At 37.2% G+C, this 20456-nt stretch overlaps 1 protein-coding gene across 1 annotated transcript in view; it reads right to left on the bottom strand.

Annotated features, from left to right (window-relative positions):
* LOC126267391 (papilin) overlaps window positions 1–20456 on the bottom strand; it is a 1111154-nt gene that overhangs the window by 83581 nt on the left and 1007117 nt on the right. The window contains exons 29-31 of the mRNA XM_049972582.1: window positions 20080–20292; window positions 13942–14112; window positions 3505–3930 (exon numbers count right to left, since the gene is read on the bottom strand). Of these exons, the coding sequence (XP_049828539.1) occupies window positions 3505–3930; window positions 13942–14112; window positions 20080–20292 (810 nt within the window). The remainder of the gene's footprint in view (window positions 1–3504; window positions 3931–13941; window positions 14113–20079; window positions 20293–20456) is intronic.

Genomic DNA, 20456 nt, shown 5'->3' on the forward strand with positions numbered 1-20456 from the left:
CTAGTACCACTTATTCTTTGTTTGTTGTTACATCCTTTACCGGAAGAGCTTGGTACAAGTCTTCCAGGATTCCAGTCATCAACTGTGAAATTTTGTCAGTTTCTGTCATTTTTGGATTCACAATGTGGTATAGTGCCAAAAGGTTCTGTGTGTTGAATTGTGTTGTTTCCTCATGACACTGGGCTCTGTTTTTCAATTGTTTCTCTTCAAAGTGGGCTCGCTATTGATTGTCCCAGCTATCAAGTTTCTGTTTGATGTTCTTGAACCATTGCCATGCTGTGCCATCCAAGTAAACCTACACATTTGTCAAACACTTCATGTCACCCGCCCCACTGCATTTGACGACTCAGTGGACTCAATTAACCATTTCGTTGTTTCCTGACTAGCTTCTCAGAAAAACACTGATGGATGCCTGTGTGCATCTAACCTATTGCTGGTCTGGAATCCATTGGTATCCTGAATATATAGAACTTGGGAATAAATATACTGCATGAACTCCAGTTCCTGTCATTATAGGTGACACCTTTTGCATTGCCTAATTGGAGCCACAGTGCTTCAGATATTTTGAAGTACCTGGTGCTTTCACTGAACAATGTCACATCATAACCACACTCAAGAACCAATCCAAAATAAAGAGTCATCAATGAAGTACAACACTCAGCAGTGAAAGCATGTTTATCACAAACATCAACTTCCAGCAAGAACAGAACTGAGTTCCTGGATAGAGGGTTCTGCTATTTATACAAACACCGATTATTCCAGAATACACAAACACAAGAAGTTTTGAGGACCTTCCACAAATGACAAACACTAAATAACAAATATTTGCTGGTTGGCAAGTATGAAACGGCAATCCGCAGTACACTAGCCAACAACACCAACAGCTATGTCACACTACATGCGCTACAGCTGGTGGCAGTAGGTTAAGCTGAAATTAAAAATAAATTTGTCTCTTGACTGCAAAAATGATCTTCAGTTTCTTTTTATTGTGTCATGATTGATTTCATGGCCACCAGATCTATGCTCAGATGCAGCTCTTCACATTAAAACAACCTTTTCTACAAAAATTACATTATGCCGTTGCATATACTACACAACAACATTACTTGTTGACTATGTGTTACAAATTCCTTGAGCTCTTCCAGTCATGAGCTCAGTAAATGTTCTTATGCTTAAGTCAAACTGCAGGTAAAGTAATAATTTCACATGATCATAGACAAAAACATTACTACAATGAAATTAACATGTTACATGTTGACTAATAATGTTGGCAACCAGTTTACATCTTAAATTAAGAATCATCTGTAATGAGGGTCTGTATGTCATACTCCATGATCATCATGCATTTTTTGTACCAAAACCATATGATAAAATAGGTTGACATTTTATTCTAAAATTTACTGAAACATAACAAAATATTACTCTATACTCCATCGGATAGACAGCCCTGGACTAAAATTAGGTATGTTATTCATCTGTCAGTACATAATATGGTGAAAAATGGGTACTAAAATTAACAGAACAGTTATGTTTAATATATGATGTATTATTTGTTGTGACATGCATTAAATCTATTTCATATTAAGTTTTATGCACTTATAATACACAAATGAAACTCAGGAAGATACTGTCACATAAACTGATAAAGTATCATATGGAGGTATTACAGATACTCGCAAGGATTAACACATTGGTGCCTCAAAATGAGAGGGATCACATTTCGTAACCACTGTACATACTACATTTTACACCAAATCTTCCATCCTCGGGCTGTCTGACAAAACCTGTCTGTCCTCAAGACATATTTACCAGACACCATAATAGTGGAATAAGATTATATATATCCCAGTTGGTATGGAGGAGATTTCTTATTTCCTTATCTGTCACTTACACTTATGAGCCAATACATTATGACTACCTGCTTAGTAGGGAGTTGGTCCACCTTTCAAATGCAACACAGCAGCGATTCTGGAAACGCAGTGATACTGCATGGCATAGTTTCAACAAGCCCTTGCTAGGTTACCAGATGTACATGGCACCAGATATTTATGCACATGTCATGTAGTTGCTTTAAATTTTGGGCTGGTGGTTTGTGAGTGCAAAGCTAGTGCCCTGTAGCAGCCCAGATGTATTCCATAGTGTTCAGATCAGGCAAATCTGGTGGCCAAAACATACACAGTACGACGCTCCTCAAGCAATTATAGCACAATTCTTGTCTTGTGACACAGACAGTTATTCGGCTAGAAGATGCTATTGGCACAAGGGAAGGCACCAAGCATGAACGAATGCAGGTGGCTCACTTTACTGTTCATGTAGTTCTCTGTGTGTTTTTTTTTCCTACCAGGCCCCCTGGAAGGCCAGGTGAATGTCATCCATAGCATAATACTGCCCCCATCAACCTGCATCCAAGACATGGTGCCTGTTTCTAGCGGCCGCTCACCTTGATGGCAGCATATACTGACATGTCCATTGACCTGGTGTGATCCAGAAATGTGACTTATCTAACAAAATGACACAATTCTGTTGATCCACACTCCAATCTTGATGATCTTACATCAATTACATTTGCAACTGATGATAGGTCAACATTGGAATACATAAAAGTCATTGCAGAGCTCCATGTTCAGTGGTGTAAAAATACTTATGCCTGCACCAACATTGTACTCCATCACCAGATCTGACACAGATTCTGCTTTCCAGAGTGGGCAAGCCTGTGATGTGGCATGGATACCCAACAAATTGTTGCCTAACTGTGGATTCATCATGCTCTTGTGAACAGTTGACCAGCTTCACCATTTCTGGGATGCTTATTCACAGACATTGGGTCACAATCTTCTGCCCCTTGTCAAAGTCACATATGTCAGTGGACATCCCCATTGGCAGCCATTATTACTGCTAGTATGATTCTCCACTTGTTTCTGCTCCACTAGAATGATGTTCTGTTTATATAATTCCCTTATCATATACATGCCACAACACCATGACGTGGCATTCAATCCTATGTTAAGTAGCGATCATTATTTTTTGGCATATTAGTATATATCCATATATGTCATATCCTGCTCACTGACTGTTTGTATATACAAAATTCACGAACTGCAAGCAAAAACAAGTTTTGAATATTTCCTGGTTGCTTCATCACGCCCTATACCTAAGTAAGTTGTAGAATTATCAGACTATGAATTACAACTTTCAGTCATTCTATGTGCTTTGACATGGCACAATTAAAAACAAATGGAATTAGCTGAGTTGTTCAAAAGCATGCCTAGATCAAGGCACAATATCCTTCATATGAATAAATAAAACACATTATCAATGGTGTTCTCTAATGTGAAGAGAATAGCTGATGCAATAAAAATGTAAATATATATGTTGTTTCGAAGCTGAGATCCTTTGAAGACAGACATCAACTAATACACTGCCCATAAGACTTAATTTTTCATTTAATTATATTATTTGAAACTTTACTATCATTTATTTGTCCCACAGTGTAAGTGCACTGACCTTGTCCTTTAAATGCTCCACACTGCCTCTCACACTGTTCTTCTGATTGGAATCTGTTGGCATTTCCTCCACAACCACCATATGCAAATGATCCACATCTTCCAGAGCGCTCGTCATAATACCATGACACAATTGAGTCTTGACAGGGACCAGGATCTACTGGTGCACTGCAGATATCTGTGCTTTCTATTTCATTCATCCTATCATCCTGGGTAGTTAGTAGCAAAGCGCTCACATCAGGGGCAGACGTTGTAAAGTGATACCTCTTACAGTACTGTTCACACTGCTGTTTGTCATCAAATTTATTTTTGTTGCCTTGGCATCCACCATAGTCAAATTCATAGCATGAATCAGTCATTCTATCATAATACCACTGAGGAATGCTTCCACTGCAGGGTCCAACAACCCTAGGAAGATTGCAAATATCTGCAACAAGAAAAAAGTTTTTATAGTCTATGTACATTTTTCTATAATGCCAATTTATTCAGCAAACATTTTCTGCAACAAGACCACAAATATACAGTTTAATTTTCTTTTTAAATAAAATTGCAAGAAGTGAAGATTTTGTTTTTATCGACTCTGGAGCACATTGATATTGCCTTATTTGCTTATAAGTTGAGCAGCAATTGCAGCACTCTGAAGGAGATGATACATCCTGCTTGTACATGAAGACTTTAATAATTTCTAATTAACTAACATGGGGATGAAAAAAAGTTTGTGATGTGGAACCCGAGGTGTAAAAGAGAGAACAAAGAGAAAGGGAAATATTGCAATCACACTTTATGGATTAGTTTTTTATCTATTTGTGACTGCAAATTATACAGTGCTCCAAATCTTTGTAATTTCTTCACATTATTATTTCTCATTCTTGCTATGTTTACTGTTTTGCTCTCTTCTCATTTGGAATTCTAAATGACTTATCATACTGAGCAGAAGTCATATAAACCTAAATTTAATAGGATGTTTATTGGTCCCTGTAGATTTCCTGAAAATTCTAACAATCAGACGACTGCTGCAGTACATAGTTCAGACAATTTTGAACAGTAATGTTTTTAAGAGACCATTGTTGTTCAAGCAACATGAGCATATGTCAAGGCTCAGAAGATGGGTGAAAAGGAGGAACAGTTGATACAATTACAGTTTGTTGAAAAGCTGATTTTTCAGTGACAAAAGACAACTGAAATGATACGACACGTGGGCAAGTCAGAACTGGATCAAACAAGCATTCCTTTAACATTACCTTTATTCAACAGAAGTAATTGATACCAAAAATATTTTTAAATCTTGTGTCTCAGCTGTTTTCCTAAAGGAATTTTATATGATTTTGTTTATGATATATTATATTTCAGGCTAAAATGTATAAAAAGAAATTGATTTATTTTTTGTTGTTACAATCGATATGTATTAGCTCTATATGTACAGTTAAAATTACTCTTCTTTTAGAAACATTTGAAATTTCAAAAATATTTGGCACAATGAAAATTCATATTATTAATTATGCAATCTGATGCTAATTTTTAAATTCATTTCTGAATTAATTTATAAAATAATAACATAAATTGGTGAATTCCATTTGTTAAGGAAGTTTGTAAACTGCTTGGAATATTGCTACTACCGCAGGATGAGTTAGTAGTGGGCATGCTTCTGATATGATCGGACAATTCTGGCAATAACAATGTAATTTTTGATTTAAAAGCAGAGCTTGTAAGGACAGTGTGATGATGAAAAATGTGATAAAATAAAAATCAAGATAAAAATAAGCAAATCTTCAATAGTTATCATGTCATTCGAAACATACAAAAACAAAAAATTTCAGCCTCAAGAAATAACCCATAGACGAGAAGAACTGGAGCCAACTACTTGAAAAGAACATAATTAAATAAAGTTATTTGTACATCTTTCTCCTCTTGAAGTTTATTAAAAGAAATTTATTACAAAATGAGTGAATAGAAACAAATGATGTGAGGGAGGGTAAGATTACAACTGGTGGCATCATCCGGGAGCAACTGACTAATAATGAACTTTTGTCTGTTACATAAGAAGGGATAGTGATTTGAGTCATTTGCATTTTATATATAAACGAGTTTCCAATAACTCAAAGAAAGAAGACTGAGAGCGGCCCAACAATGTCATACCAATGGTGACGAGATACTACCAACAATGACGGACCGGATCAATTGAAAGAGGACTTTACAACTATTATGAGGGACATCAAAAAAGGAAAGGTAAGTACAAACTATTTGTAACATTAATTTTTTTGTGGACTTGTGTGATTGTTAACAAAATGAACAGAGATGAGGGTAGCAGTGATGTAGAAGTGAAAGCTGTGGAATCCAGTCAGGACATTTTTGAGACAAGTGAAAGCGTAGTCAGCAAAGAAACAGTAAAAACTGATATTCTACAGTTAATTTTGGCAAAACTAGAGGAAATGAAGGCAGATAACAATAGCAAATTTAGTGCAGTTAATGATCAGTTAACCGAAAAATTTACTCCACTACAAGGACAATTAAATGACCTGAAAACTGAATACAATAACAAAATGGATAGGGTACAACAGCAATAGATCAACTTAGTAATCAGGTTTCCGAGCTAAAAAATGGGTTGTCAGATGGATTAAAAAGTGTGAATGAAAAAGTTGATGTCTTAGAAAATAAATTTACTGTTTTGGAAAATGAGTCTACTGCCGAATCTGCAAGACAAAATAAGAATATTAATGATGTCAGAATTGAACAGAAGGTTGTAACGGAAAAAATGGAGCAGGACTTTAGTAGCTTAAATCAAAAATTGTTAAATGTTGAAAACAATATGCAAACTAATGCAAATGCTTTAGATCAGCAAATGTCAGCAGTTCAGGAAAACTGCATTCACAAAAATCTATATTCAAACAATTGTATTGCGTGGTCCAATTTTCCTAATGAAAGTTTTCCATCAAACAATTTACATCCAGTGGATTTTCTGCAACATTTTACAGATAGTTTTGTGTCAGGCATGAGTGACAATCAAATAATTAAATTTATTAAAATATGTCTTGAAGGTGAAACTCTATCTGGGTACATCTAAATTCAAATCAGTGGGAAACACATATCTAAGTTTCAAAAAAAGTCCTTTAAATAAATTTTGGTCAGAAGCTGAACAGGGGAGAATTACAAGGGAATTTCTGAATGGTCATAATTATAGGAATAGGAATGCTACTCTGAAAGAGTTTTGTATAATTCAATTTATGAAATTAACACACCCTGACAAATCATTTGACAAAATGACATTGATTGATGCACGTACAAAGAAATTACCAGGAAGAGTCAAGAAAGTCTGCAAACTGTTTGGAATATTGTTAGTACTACAGAATGTGTTAGTAGTGGGCATGCCTCTCATGTGATCGTACTTTTTTTAATTTTGGTAATAACAATGTAATTTTTTATTTAAAAGTGGAGATTGTAAAGACGGTGTGATACTGAAAAATCAAGATAAAAACAGGCAAATTTTCAGTAGTTATCATGTCATTTGGAATTTACAATATCAAAAATTTCAGCCTGAAGAATAACACCTTAAACATGAAGAACTGGACCCAACTACAAGAAAAGCAGATAAGTAAAGAAGTTATTTGTACATCTTACTCATCTAGAAGCTTATTAAAAGAAATTTATTATGAAATGAGTGAAAATCAACAAATGATGTGAGGCATGGTAAAATCACAAGTGGCATAGATGTTTCTGTGAGGACTGAGTAAAAGAGAAGTATGAAAAAACATGATGGCTAACCAACAACAGCTTGGACCAACAAGAATGTAACAACCATTGCTAAATGGGTTAAAGGTAGCTGAAAAGTTATATCTCAGATGATAGAAGGATGTCAAACATCCTTAAAACAGTGACTTCATAGAGTTTGCCATGAAGATTGAATGAGCTGAAGCTGATACAAAAGCAAGAGGATGGTGAAACTGTGTCTTGTCAAGACCTATTAACCACAATTAAAACTTTTTCGACAAGGTTATTTCTAGACATAAAATCCAGAAAAGGTTTGGGGTGGTGGTGTTTGTGGGAGGAGGGGGGGGGGGGGGGAGGATTTTCAGAGTATTGAATGGATCAGTGAAATCACTCCTGAGGTTGGGGAAAAAAAAACAACTTTGCAAAAATGAAGGGCATAGGCAGTGTTGGTCATGTTTTTAATGATATCACTGGCATTTTTCACAGTTAATTCATGCCTGCAGAAAGAACTAGATAAGAAATTCTGTCAGAAAATTTGTCAGTAGCTTACAGTCTTGTGGTTAGTGTTGCTGACCTCGATCATAAGACCCGGGTTCAATTCCTGGACAAGTCGAGGATTTCCTCCACTCAGAACTAGGTGTGTGTGTGTGTGTGTGTGTGTGTGTGTGTGTGTGTGTGTGTGTGTGTGTAAGTGTGTGTGTGTGTGTTTTGTCCTTATGACCATTTCATCACTGATGCAAGTCACTGGGGGGGGGGGGCTTACACCAGGGTAGCTGAACACCCCTGCAGGAGAGTCCAAGGCAATAGTGTGATATGCACATTATCAGAAAATATTGCAGGACTTTCTAACTTATATCCAATATGTATGAGGTACCATTGTTTTCTCCAGATGCATGACACTGCCCTCACTTTTAGACAGCAATGGATTTCCTGTTTCAGCTGAAAAGCAAGTTACAACTTTCCACCATCTACTTTATTCTCAAGATCTGCCAGGATTGAATAATTTTATTTTCTCTTCCCAAAACTAAAAATGCACCCATAAGAGTTCAACATTCAGTTGTGTAGTTCCATAAAGTTGTCACCGAGCAACTCAGAACATTCTGAAAGAATTTGATGAGACAATTGAAATATAATGTATCATGTCAAATGAAACCTATTTTGAATAAATAAACAGTTAATACCACCATAGTTTGGAAACTTATGGACTGCACTCTGTACAGGAACAAAATTATCACAAACTAACACATTAACATTTTGATTGCTACAGATGCTCTCACTGCATTCCGTGCTGAGTGCTGCTTTGTTGTTGCCTTATACTGGTACCTACACGGAGAGACCACACTCTGGCAGCTAACTGTGTAGTGGTTTTCCGATGCAAAATAAATACAGCTATTCTGACAACTTAATTTTTTCACTTCAAAGCTTTTGAAGAAATGAATTACTGCATACACATAGGTTATGTCAATATTGTTTCAAGCCTACAAATTACATCTTTCCTATCTTTCCTGTAGTTTTTCATAGGATTTTAGAAGTATATGATGAAAGTGATGGGTCACTGTGGATTCACCTCACTACCTTAACATTCTTTCCTAGTTACTCTTCTATAATATCTGCTGTCCTTCACATATTTGTAACTGTAAAACACCAAGGAAAGGATGAATCAATCTGCGGTATCACTCTAATACGTCATCATTCTTCGGGAACTACAATAATAATTTCTTTGCTCCCAGTTGTTATTATGTCTGGTGAGATGTCTTTGACAAATTCATGTCCAATTTACTTCATATATGATAATAAACTGAACACTTTGCCACAAGAGGACAGACTGCCAAGTGATACAATGTGAAGTGGTATGATGCAATTACACTGTCCTATGTTTACAGACAGGCACATTTCACACACCATCGGCGATGTGCTTGGGCAGTCCTGCTGGCTGCTATGAAATACCCATTATCCAATTTTAAGAAAACTATTCAATGAAAACATTTGCTTCTTATGAATCTTACAGCCTGACATATTCACTCAGTACAGGACAGACTTTATTTTTTTTATTCATCATAGCTACTGTGCTTATCAAATTAAGAGAAGCATCACACACAATTTAAGAATTTTGCAGAAATAAAAACATATTGCATAGATTTTGTGTATGGTTCATTTTAGCTCATACATTGCTGTGTATGAAATGTAGCTAACATATTAAGTTGTATTTAAAGCTGAGAGCAGATTGATATCAATTACCATTGGTTCTTATAGCTAAGGGAGGGTTGCACACTGAATGGCCAGTATTTTGCCCATGTGCAACGTGAATCATGTGGACATCATATGTGTCGTATTTCATAAACAGTTCTAGATATCAAAACAAGGTTTTCTACTAATGAAAGCACACAAGGAGGTGCATATTTTTTCATGTGATTAATGCTCAAACTTTTTTATCTATTGAGATATGGAAGTAACTACAGCTTTTTCACTGAAACAATGCACTTCTCTTAAAAGCATTTAACATCTCATCAAAAAAGAATACTGTGGCATTGTACACAATAATATTTATGGTTTTCTATGTGGCCTACTTGGCTTTGATCGAAACCTGTTTTTTATTATATCACAAGATGTTATCACTAATAACTACATGTTTTAATTATTTCGGTTTCCATCGATTCCTTTTGTTTATTTACAACCTTTAGAATGCTTTATAGCTGCATGAAATGATGTCAGCTTTCCAGCTAGTGTCTCAATCAATTCTATTAAAATGGTCTTTATACATGCCTGTCACCATCTTTACTATTTCTTCCTCTGTACAATCACAATGGTGTGCTGTTTTTGTTGTTGTCAAAAATGAAGATGAAAACAGCAACACAAATAAGATCACAGCAGTAAACGCACACAGGCTGAATACTGGAAAGCTACTGAGCACTCATGGTGGAAATGCTGCTACCTGGCCACTCTACCTGGCCAATAAATGCCTCACACGTTAATACCTCCAGAGCAGTCAGAGGGGGAGGGGAGGGAGAGGGGAGAGGGGAGAGGGAGGGGGGAAAGGGGGAGATGATGACAGCCTGTTGTAACACATCGGGCGTACGTATGCAGTGGCAAGTGACCACGCGTATATATGTCTAGAGCAGCTGATGAAATGAATAACAGTGTGTGTAAATGCATCCAGAGCACCTGGGGATGTAGCAGTATTATAACATATCTAGTGCAGTCAAAGGTTTAAGTAAAAATAGATTAGCCATGAAATGGAAAGGTTTTTTTTCTTTAGACAATCAGCCTACAAAATTAACTTATCCGCACCTCCAGCTACATTTTTTATCTCATATGGTACATACACAAAAAAAGAAAAGAAAGAGAAAGAGAAGGGGGGAAGGAGAGAGAGAGAGAGAGAGAGAGAGAGAGAGAGAGAGAGAGAGAGAGAGAGAGAGAGAGAGAGAGAGAGTGGTGTGTGTGTGTGTGTGTGTGGGGGGGGGGGGGGGGGAAATATTTGTGACACTCTTTCCCTCCCCTTCCCTCACACACACAGTAGCAACATGTAGACAATACAAGGTTGAGTCAAATGAAAACCATAAATTTGTAATAACAAATTGAAATTTCACGCCGTTATCCTGTAAGTTGGTAAGGGTGCTACAAACAGCGTGCAGAATGGCCTTTAGGTGACAGAATAGTGCAGATGCACACATACCGTTGTAGTATCAGTATAAAAATGGCCACCCCAATTGCGACTTGCACTAGAGAAGAACAGCATTCTGTTGTTCGGTTTTTGTCTAGTGAAGGTGTGAAACCTACTGAAATTTGTTGATGAATGAAGGTTCAGTACGGTGATACATGTTTGTCATAGCAGCAAGATTATGAATGGAGTAGGAAGTTCCCAAATTGTGTGACTTCACTGGAAGATGCTCCTCATCCAGAACAGGCACAACGAGTTATTGACTCCACAGAACATTGCAGCAGTTGAAGCCATAGTGAAGGAAAACCGCCGAGTGACACTGAATGACATTGCAGTATGTTTACAGATTAGCCATGGGTCAGCACACCACATTTTACATGATGTGCTCCAGTTTCACAAAGTGTCTGCAAGATGGGTGCCACAGCAGCTGACTCCTGAAATGAAAGAATGATGTGTAGATGCTTATGAAGAACTTCTTTGGTGCTTTGAACGAGAAGGTGGTGGATTCCTTGCAAGAACTGTTACTGGGGATGAAACCTGGGTTCACTCCCATCAACCAGAAATGAAGAGAGCAAGCAAGGAATGGCACCATTCCTCATTACCAACACCAAGGTAGTTTCGAGAAGAACCATCACCAGGGAAGATTATGCCGACTCTCTTTTGTGACGAAAAAAGCCATCATTTTGGAGCTTTACATGCCTAGAGGGACCACTGTCACCAGTGCATCATACACAGATCCCCTTAAAATATCATCTGCAGATTGCAATCTAATCAAACTTACTTGGATTGCTGTCAGCAGGTGTCCTTTTGCAACATGACAATGCAAGGCCCCACACTGCCCGTACTACAGTTGCAACAATCACAGACCTGCATTTCGAGTGTCTTCCTCATCCATCATACTCATACTCATCAGACCTTGCCCCAAGTGATTTCCATAAGTTTGGACCACTCAAAGACGCAATGGGAGGAAAAACGCCCCATTCTGATGAAGAGGTACACCACATGGTGCATGAGTGGTTGCGCCGACTACCAAAAGAATTTTTTTCTAAAGGAATTTATAGACTTTGTAAGTGCTGGAGGACTTGCATTGAGCATGGGGGAGATTATGTTCAAAAGTGATACAGCTTTGTACCACTTCTGCACAATAAACAATATTTAAAAAATATATTTAATGTTTTCATTTGACTCACTCTCGTATAATGTAACAAAGGCATTTGAATGTAAAATGTAGTGTTTTTCATACAGGAACATTCAGTACTTTGTTTAATTATTGGTTAACCATAATATTTAAAGGAGGTAGACTAATTTGCAAGTACTGCAACAAATACTTCTTTCCTACCTGATGTGAAACGAACAGTTCCTAAAGCTAGATACAGATTTTTTTCCTATTTATAAATATGTCTATATATTTTCTGTCTATATATTGTCTGTTGAAGGTAAGTACTGGCCAGCCATTCTGAATGCTTGTAAGTTTACATTTTTATTGGTGAATTTTTCCTTTTTATAAAATATTAGTTGCTCCTTTTTCAGTACATCTTCATTCTGGACAAATTAGAACCCATATGAGGTAGTCTAACTTCCATTACAGCCATTTTTCCTCACTGTATTGTGTTATTGAAAAATCTGGAAGTGCATTCTGAAATCATGCCTTATTATTATTGTTTCATCATGAGATCTGGAGGTTACTGAACAAGCATACATACAAAATTTCAATTTCAAACACACTGTATACATTCATGGAATACAAGCACAATATCCAAATGGTGAAAGCCTTCTGCACATTTTTAAGGGTTTTATTCTTAACTAATGCTCCTATTATCAGATAACCCTTTCCAGATTTGCCGAAACAGGTCTAACAGAAGAGGAGGCTGACAGATTCTTTCAGCAAATGGAGCTCCATGTAGGGTTGCCATAATCCAAGGACGAAAATCAAGGACAAAATCTGGTGATTACAAATATGTGGTTGAAACATGGACCGATATGTTATGCAAGTGACAATTGGTGCGCATTTCAGTTATTTTATACACACACACTCAGACGCTGTACTGGAGGTTTCATTGTAAACCAGCTGTGGAAAACTGAAACAATCGAAAAGAATTGATTATTGCACTGCTTCCACAGTCTGTTCTGAAAATAGCAAAGCAATTCTGAAGTGACACGGAATATCAGCACAGGTTTCAATGACTATCGTCAAGTTTGAGGAGTTATGAAACACTGGATCGGTGGCCAGTGGCAAAAATTGTGTAAAAAAATTCTTTTTACTTACTAACCACTTTTTTCGAGGACATTTTCCTCTTCGTCCAGGACACCCATCTTCGAGCATAAAATTGCAGACGGTCCACGACGTATGGCAACCTTAGCTCCATCTTATCTTCATACGAAGTTCAAACAATGGAAAATCCAGGATGGAATAAAGACGATGTTATGAAAAGAAAAGATTGCTACTTGCTGTATAGAGGAGATATTGAATTGCAGACAGACACAACAATAAGACTGCCATACCTGTTGTGCTTCTGACCAACAGACCTTTGTCTACTTTAGAAGAAGGCCTTTTGGCTAAAAGCTCATCATGTATGGCAGCCTTTTTGTTGTGTCTGAAGTGCGACTCAACATCTCTTCTATAAGGTGAGTAGCAATCTTTCCTTTTCATACTATTGTCTTCATAGTAAGTCTGTATGTATATAACTCAAGACATGGTTGACTAGTGACAAGACTATCAGAATGCACGAAACAGATGGTATCTGTACCACTTTTTTCCAATGTCATCTAGGGGAGTACAGGGTGTGTACAAAATATCTGTACAACTACTAGGTCCTGCTATGCAAACCACAAAAAAAAACTACTTATTTGGTTTGGCAGATTTATTCACTTTACCACCAAATTCTTTTTCTTTTCTGTGCTTCCAGTTTAGTAAAAATATTTACAGCTACATCTGGTATGAAATTCTGTAATGCCATGAACACATCTGGTTACAGTAGTTCTGCTCTTTTGTGTAGAATTTGTCATTATTTTAAAAATTACAATATAGTTATAAATATTTTAAAACATGTTTGGTGACTGTTTAAACAAGATTACCTTGTACATCACCACATTTCTCTTCACACTCCTGTTGACTGGAGAAACGGTTGTCATTCCCTTCACAGCCTCCGTACAGAAACTGTTTACACACACCATCCCGGCTATCATAAAACCACTTTGCCATACTCTCAGAGCAAGGCCCATGTTCATCAGGGAGGAAACAGCTTTCTGAAAAATTATATCATTTTATAATTTACCACTAAGTGGCATCACCAAGTCAGGCGCGCCATTAAGTGAAGTGTTGAAATCCTGGGAAACATCCGTAACAAAAGGTGCAAAATGTGTCATTATAGAGGGAGGAAACGACATTTATAGAAACGAAAGTATCAATGCAAGAAGAGTACTGAGGGAAACTCTAGGGAAAGCTACTCATTCTGAAGTGTTAAGTGCTAAGCATTCCTCAAAGACACGACTTGACGGTCGAGTCCCTCATAAATAAAGAAATTACCAGAACAAATAGGATATTTAGGAAGATATGTAGCAGCTTCCCAAAATGTGACTTTCATAAATGCAACAAGCTCACAAACAGAGCATTTCACAAGGCATGGTTCACACAGAAACAACTGCGGAAAAACTATTCTGTGCAAATAAATTTTGGAAAAATTTGACAAACTGCAAGGGTAGACACAGACACCCATGATACTACCAATGAAGAAAGTGGCAGGAAAGTCTCCACTGTGCCTTATAAAAGAAAAAGAAACAACCTCATCACCAACAGAAGCAGACCCACAAACGTCACCACGCCTGATAGAGGAAAAAGAAGCAACATCATCACTAACAGAAGAGGATCCACCACCCACAGTCTGCAGCTCGTGGTCGTGCGGTAGCATTATCGCTTCCCACACCCGGGTTCCTGGGTTCGATTCCCGGCGGGGTCAGGGATTTTCTCTGCCTCGTGATGGCTGGGTGTTGTGTGCTGTCCTCAGGTTAGTTAGGTTTAAGTAGTTCTAAGTTCTGGGGGACTGATGACCATAGATGTTAAGTCCCATAGTGCTCAGAGCCATTTGAACCACCACCCACACCCCCAAAAGCGGAACAGATAACCAAACAACAGGAAAAGAATTAAGGTCATCAGAGACCCGACAGATAAGATATGGGAGGGGAGAAAGAAAAAAGGGACCAGGACTTCCTATATAATGAAGCCGGAAACCGGCCAACCTACAAGAGGCTGTTATCGAAGGAAATTCAGGACTTTCACTGGACCAAGACTAGCAATGCCACAACATAGCAGACAATCTGAGAAGCACACCGGTACTAGAGTGTAAAAACCAGATGTACCCGGAGATGACAAAACCAGGAGAAAATGAAGGGAGAAAAAACATGAAGATAATGTTATGGAATGTAGAAGGATTGAAAAATGCAGTATGCATAGCTCCAACAGACTCTCTCGAAGATTATGACATAGCAATATTCACAGAAACTTTTCTCACAGGTCATTGGCAACACCTGAAATTCTATAGCATAAATATGCTGGCAAAGCAAGGAGAAAGGGGGCGACCCAAAGGGGGAATAACAGTCCTACTGAAACCGTGGATAACACTAATTATAGCGACAACAGAACTAAATCACTCCATTCTAATAGAAGTAAAACACTTCACAATATTAGCAACCTGCTTCCAGCCAAGTGAATTGGCCATAGACATAATTGATGAACTGGGCCAACAAGTAAGATGGAGCAAGAAAGACATCCCTTTACTTATCACAGGGAATCTAAACTGTCGGTTGGATGTACAGAATCACAAAAAAAAGAGTTAGTATTCGAATCACTACAAGAAGAAGGCCTCATCCTGCTAAAGGACACAAACGTCCCTATGTACATCAGCCATAATGGCAAAAGTGCTATTGATATCGCCCTCATAAGAGGAAACATAAAAGGGGACATAAGCCCACTTTGGTTTGCAAACCATATGCCTATAAGAAAACATAGTTATACAATGTGATTGGAAGGCAAGTCGGAACCAAGAGAAGAGATCACTCTTGAGGAGACTGGATTCACGGAAAGTGGAAGAATACCACAACCAGATAGAACAAATTGACAACTCAAATGTAGAGGAGGCAGCGCTTGAACAGGAGAAACTCTTAAAACAAGCAACTACCCCCAGGAAAGTGAGAAGAGCTAAACCATGATTTGATCAAGAGTGTTATCTGCAAAGAAAAGAAGTACTCCAAGCTTTACACCATCTAAAAATGAACACACATAATCACTCACTACTACACACATATGCTCAGAAAAGAAGATCCTACAAAACGCTAACAAGGGAGAAGAGAATGGCACACAGGGAAGAAGACTAGCTGAAGAAGCCAGGAGAGACCCATTCATTGCAATCCGCCCCCGGAAGCAGGCACAGTCACACTATATAAGGATGGAAGAATGGACGAGATGTTTCAAAGACATTCTCAACAAAGATGGTAGAGAAAAATGAGGTCCGAAACATCGTTGAATCAACAAAAAGGAAGAAAGCAGCAGGACCGGACATGCTTTACAACGAATACCTTAAAGACACAGTCCATCTGCTAGCACCAACCTGGACAAAACTTTATAACAAATGCATTGAAACAGCAAAAATCCCAGGCCAGTGGAGGAAATCAATAGTATGGGTAATGTACAAAGGGAAGGGCAACCCAAAGGACAACAAACAAATACAGAGGAATAGCCTTGGAAAACAACCCTTTTAAAGTATTCACAAAACTAATCACAGGAAGAATAAGACACACTTTGGAAGACCACCTCCCTGAATCTCAATTCAGGTTCAGGGAAAAAAGATCCACTACCACAGCAGTGGAGCTGCTTTTAAAAAAACATATGGGAAACTATCAATAAGAAGCAAAAATATTATGCTGTATTCATAGACTTCACAAAGGCCTTCAACCTCCTCGATCGATCATTAGTAAAAAGGATGCTCGACGAAACCCTGGGAAGAGACAGCACCTGGAGGAGGATCATAAACTCCATAAATGAATGGAATGAGATAAGCATCTCGGACAACATCGACCTGTCTGAGCCAATAAGGCAAACAAACGGAGTACTCCAAGGAGACCCACTAAGCCCGCTTCTGTTCATTCTGGCAGCAAAGGACATTGTGGAAATCGCTCAAGACGAAGATGTTGAAGCATATATCGACGCGGACGACATTGTGATAGGCTCATAAAACTTAAAGCAACTATAGGAGACTATAGAAGATGTGGAAAAATGATGCACAAAACACAAGTTAGTAATCAACACCAACAAGATGGAAATAATGGTATTCAGACCAGGCAGGCAAATACAAAAAACGACAAGAATTGCACTACTCGGAAAGCAAATATCTATCACAAAAGATTACAAATATCTAAGGATAACACTCTAGGTGGCCGCAAAGTGCTTCACTAAACATACAACAGAGAAAGCGACACAAGCAATCAGAGCGATAAATGAAATAAGTTTCATCAGAACACTAAATCTAGACAGCCATGGCACTCTTCAAATCAAAAATAATACCGATACTGGCTTATGGGATAGAAATAATATGGATACACCTAAATGAAAAGAACTTAGAAACATTGGAAAGAGTAAAAGCAATGTATATCAAAGGAGTATTAGGGGGAGCAAAAACAACAAGATCAAGATTAGTCTACCTTCTCGCCCGAGAATCTTTCCCCATAGAGGATCTAAGGACAAGTTTCTTACTTCCCAACACATCAGCATCGGAGAACCTACTAAGATCACTACTCAAGAAATGAGAGGAAGTACCAATGGAATTCTATGGATCCGGGGCCATGATCGACCGCACTTGGACAGCAGAAAATTTTGAGATGAAACACATACTTACAAGACACGGAGTGCACGGATTCCACCATGAAATTTATGCAAATGCAACATACCACGAACCGTCAAACCTTTGCAAGTGTACACTATGTGGACAGTCTTGAGACAGACACCATATAGAAATATGCAACAAGAGGACCAGTTCAATTAGAGACTATGCAATAAATGATTCAAATGATAATCTGTTATAATACCTGCACTGAATTTAATCTACTACTAAGAATTATGCAGACACTCAATACATCCTTGTAATTCACTCTCAAATGATTGTAATCTAATGTATAACTATAATGGCTATTTTGCTGCAATAAATTCTGACTGTGTCTCAAAGTCATGCTGGGCAGTAGTTAATGATATGAGGAACACTGATTCAAAAACTAAAATTAATAATATAGAGTTACGTATACATAATGATAATTTTTCTGATCCTTTATAGTTGCTATTGAAAATGATACTTGCATGAAACAAGTGAGGCAGTTTAAATATGATAAGGAAAAGGAATGGGACTCTTGTAAGCTACTTACAGTAACCATCAAGTACGTAAAACAGCTGATTGACAGCCTAAAAAGTAAAGATCAGCTGGATGTGATGAATTGTTTTCCTTTTCTACTGAAAAAATGCAAGGGTGAGTTAGCCAGACCATTAGTCCATCTAATAAATTGTGTACTTGAAGAAGGTGTGTTTCCGAAGAAACTGAAACTTGCTATGGTTAAACCTTTACATAAAAAAGTGGAAAGAAAACAACCACAGAACTACATACCAGTTGCCTTAACCTCAGTGTTTGGTAAATTAATTGAAAAAATAATGCTAGAAATCTTAATTGAGCACTATAATATGAATAACTTAATAGGAGATTTCCAACACGGCTTTAGAAGTTGTCGGAGCACCATATCAGCAGCAGTACAGTTTGTATACTGTCTGATGGAGAAAATAAATGAGGGTTATGAAACGGCAGGAGTGTTTTTAGATCTTTCCAAAGCGTTTGACAGAGTCCATCATGGCGCTCTTTTCAGTAAACTTGCTTGTAATGGTGTCAGTGGGAAACTGTTGCTTTTAATAGAATCTTACATTAAAGATAGACAACAATGCACAGACGTTGTGTATGATAATGGTGAGGTAATCAAAAAAGAAGATCAATAATAATAAATATAAATTTTGGTGTGCCACAAGGCTCTATCTTGGGCCCCTTCTTGTTTATTTGCTATGTGAATGATTTCCCAAAAGTAATTAGACACCAGTCATCGTATTACTATGTATGCTGATGACACCTCTGGGGTTTGCTGGGCACGTAGCACTAATGACCTAAATTCAGTGGTACAGAATTTTGTTGAAAAAGCCCAAACACATTTTGAAAAAGAAAACCTGAGGGTCAATATTAACAAAAGTAATTTAATTTATTTTAAGACAAGTGGCTCAAATAAAAATACTGTTGTAAATGAGGACATTTAGGAAACTACCTGTTCAGAATGTAAATTTCTGGTGATATATACAGATGACAGACTTTCGTGGACTCAGCAAATAGATCATGTCTATGGTAAAATAACATCTAGTCTGTATTTACTAAGGAGATTAGTTCAATATTTAGATATCAAAGCAATAAAAATAGCGTATTTTGGGTTGGTGTATCCCCATCTATCTTATGGATTTGTATTCTGTGGAGGGTGTAGCCAATACATATAAGAAAGGTATTTGTATTGCAGAAAAGAGTAATAAGAACTATGGCAAAAGTAAGACCCAGAACTTCACACAAAAACCTGTTTATTAAGTTTAATATTATGACTAAGCAGTATATATGTTTCAATCAATATTATTAGTGAAAAAAGACAAAAAAGTGACAAACAGGAATATGGAAATCCAGGATTACAATACAAGAAACAAATCAGACTTTCATATAGTAAGCAAATGATTGAATCTAACAGATATCCCATCCATTAAGGGAGCAATATTTTATAATTCTCTGCCAAACAACCTGAAACAGCTTCCTGGTAGAATTTTTAAAAATGAGTTTAAAAAAATGGCTTATATTGAAGTGCCCATACAGTATGGTGCTGACATGATTTGATCTCAGGAATGCTATGTTAAATATACTTACATGATCTTTTACTTAATAGCATGTAATCTATTTATATTGTGTATCAATAATCTAAATGTAATTATTATAACATTGCCCATGCATGTTAAATACATGTTTTGAGCTGTAAGATAAATAAAAACCATTTAACATAATTTACCACTGCAGCATATAATAAAACTGTATGATAAACAGAAGATTCATTTCTTTCCAAGACATTGTTTTCTTCTCAATGTCCCATAATAATAGTATTATTTACCTTTTCTGAATTCTGCAGCAGGTACAGAGATAAGAATCCGCTTCTCACAACGATTTTCACAATCCTGTAGTGTCAGAAAATTATTTTCATTTCCTCCACACCCATTGTAATAAAATGACCTGCAGCGCACCTCATAAGAGTCATAATACCATCGTTCAGTATAATTGTAGCATTGACCACCAACAACAGGTTTAAGAGTACAGATGTCTTGCTCTGTTGATACAAAGGAAATTAATTAAAACTAATCCACAAACCTTGTGTCACAAAAGGTCTTTAACTAAAAGTTCATGAGTAATTAATGTGCTCCTTAATTAGAGAAATTCATCATCACAGAACTATCAAATAACCTTCCTTCCCATGGTTTTCATTTAATAAAT

Source organism: Schistocerca gregaria, chromosome 4, assembly GCF_023897955.1.
Source record: "Schistocerca gregaria isolate iqSchGreg1 chromosome 4, iqSchGreg1.2, whole genome shotgun sequence".
NCBI classification, from domain to species: Eukaryota; Metazoa; Arthropoda; class Insecta; order Orthoptera; family Acrididae; genus Schistocerca; species Schistocerca gregaria.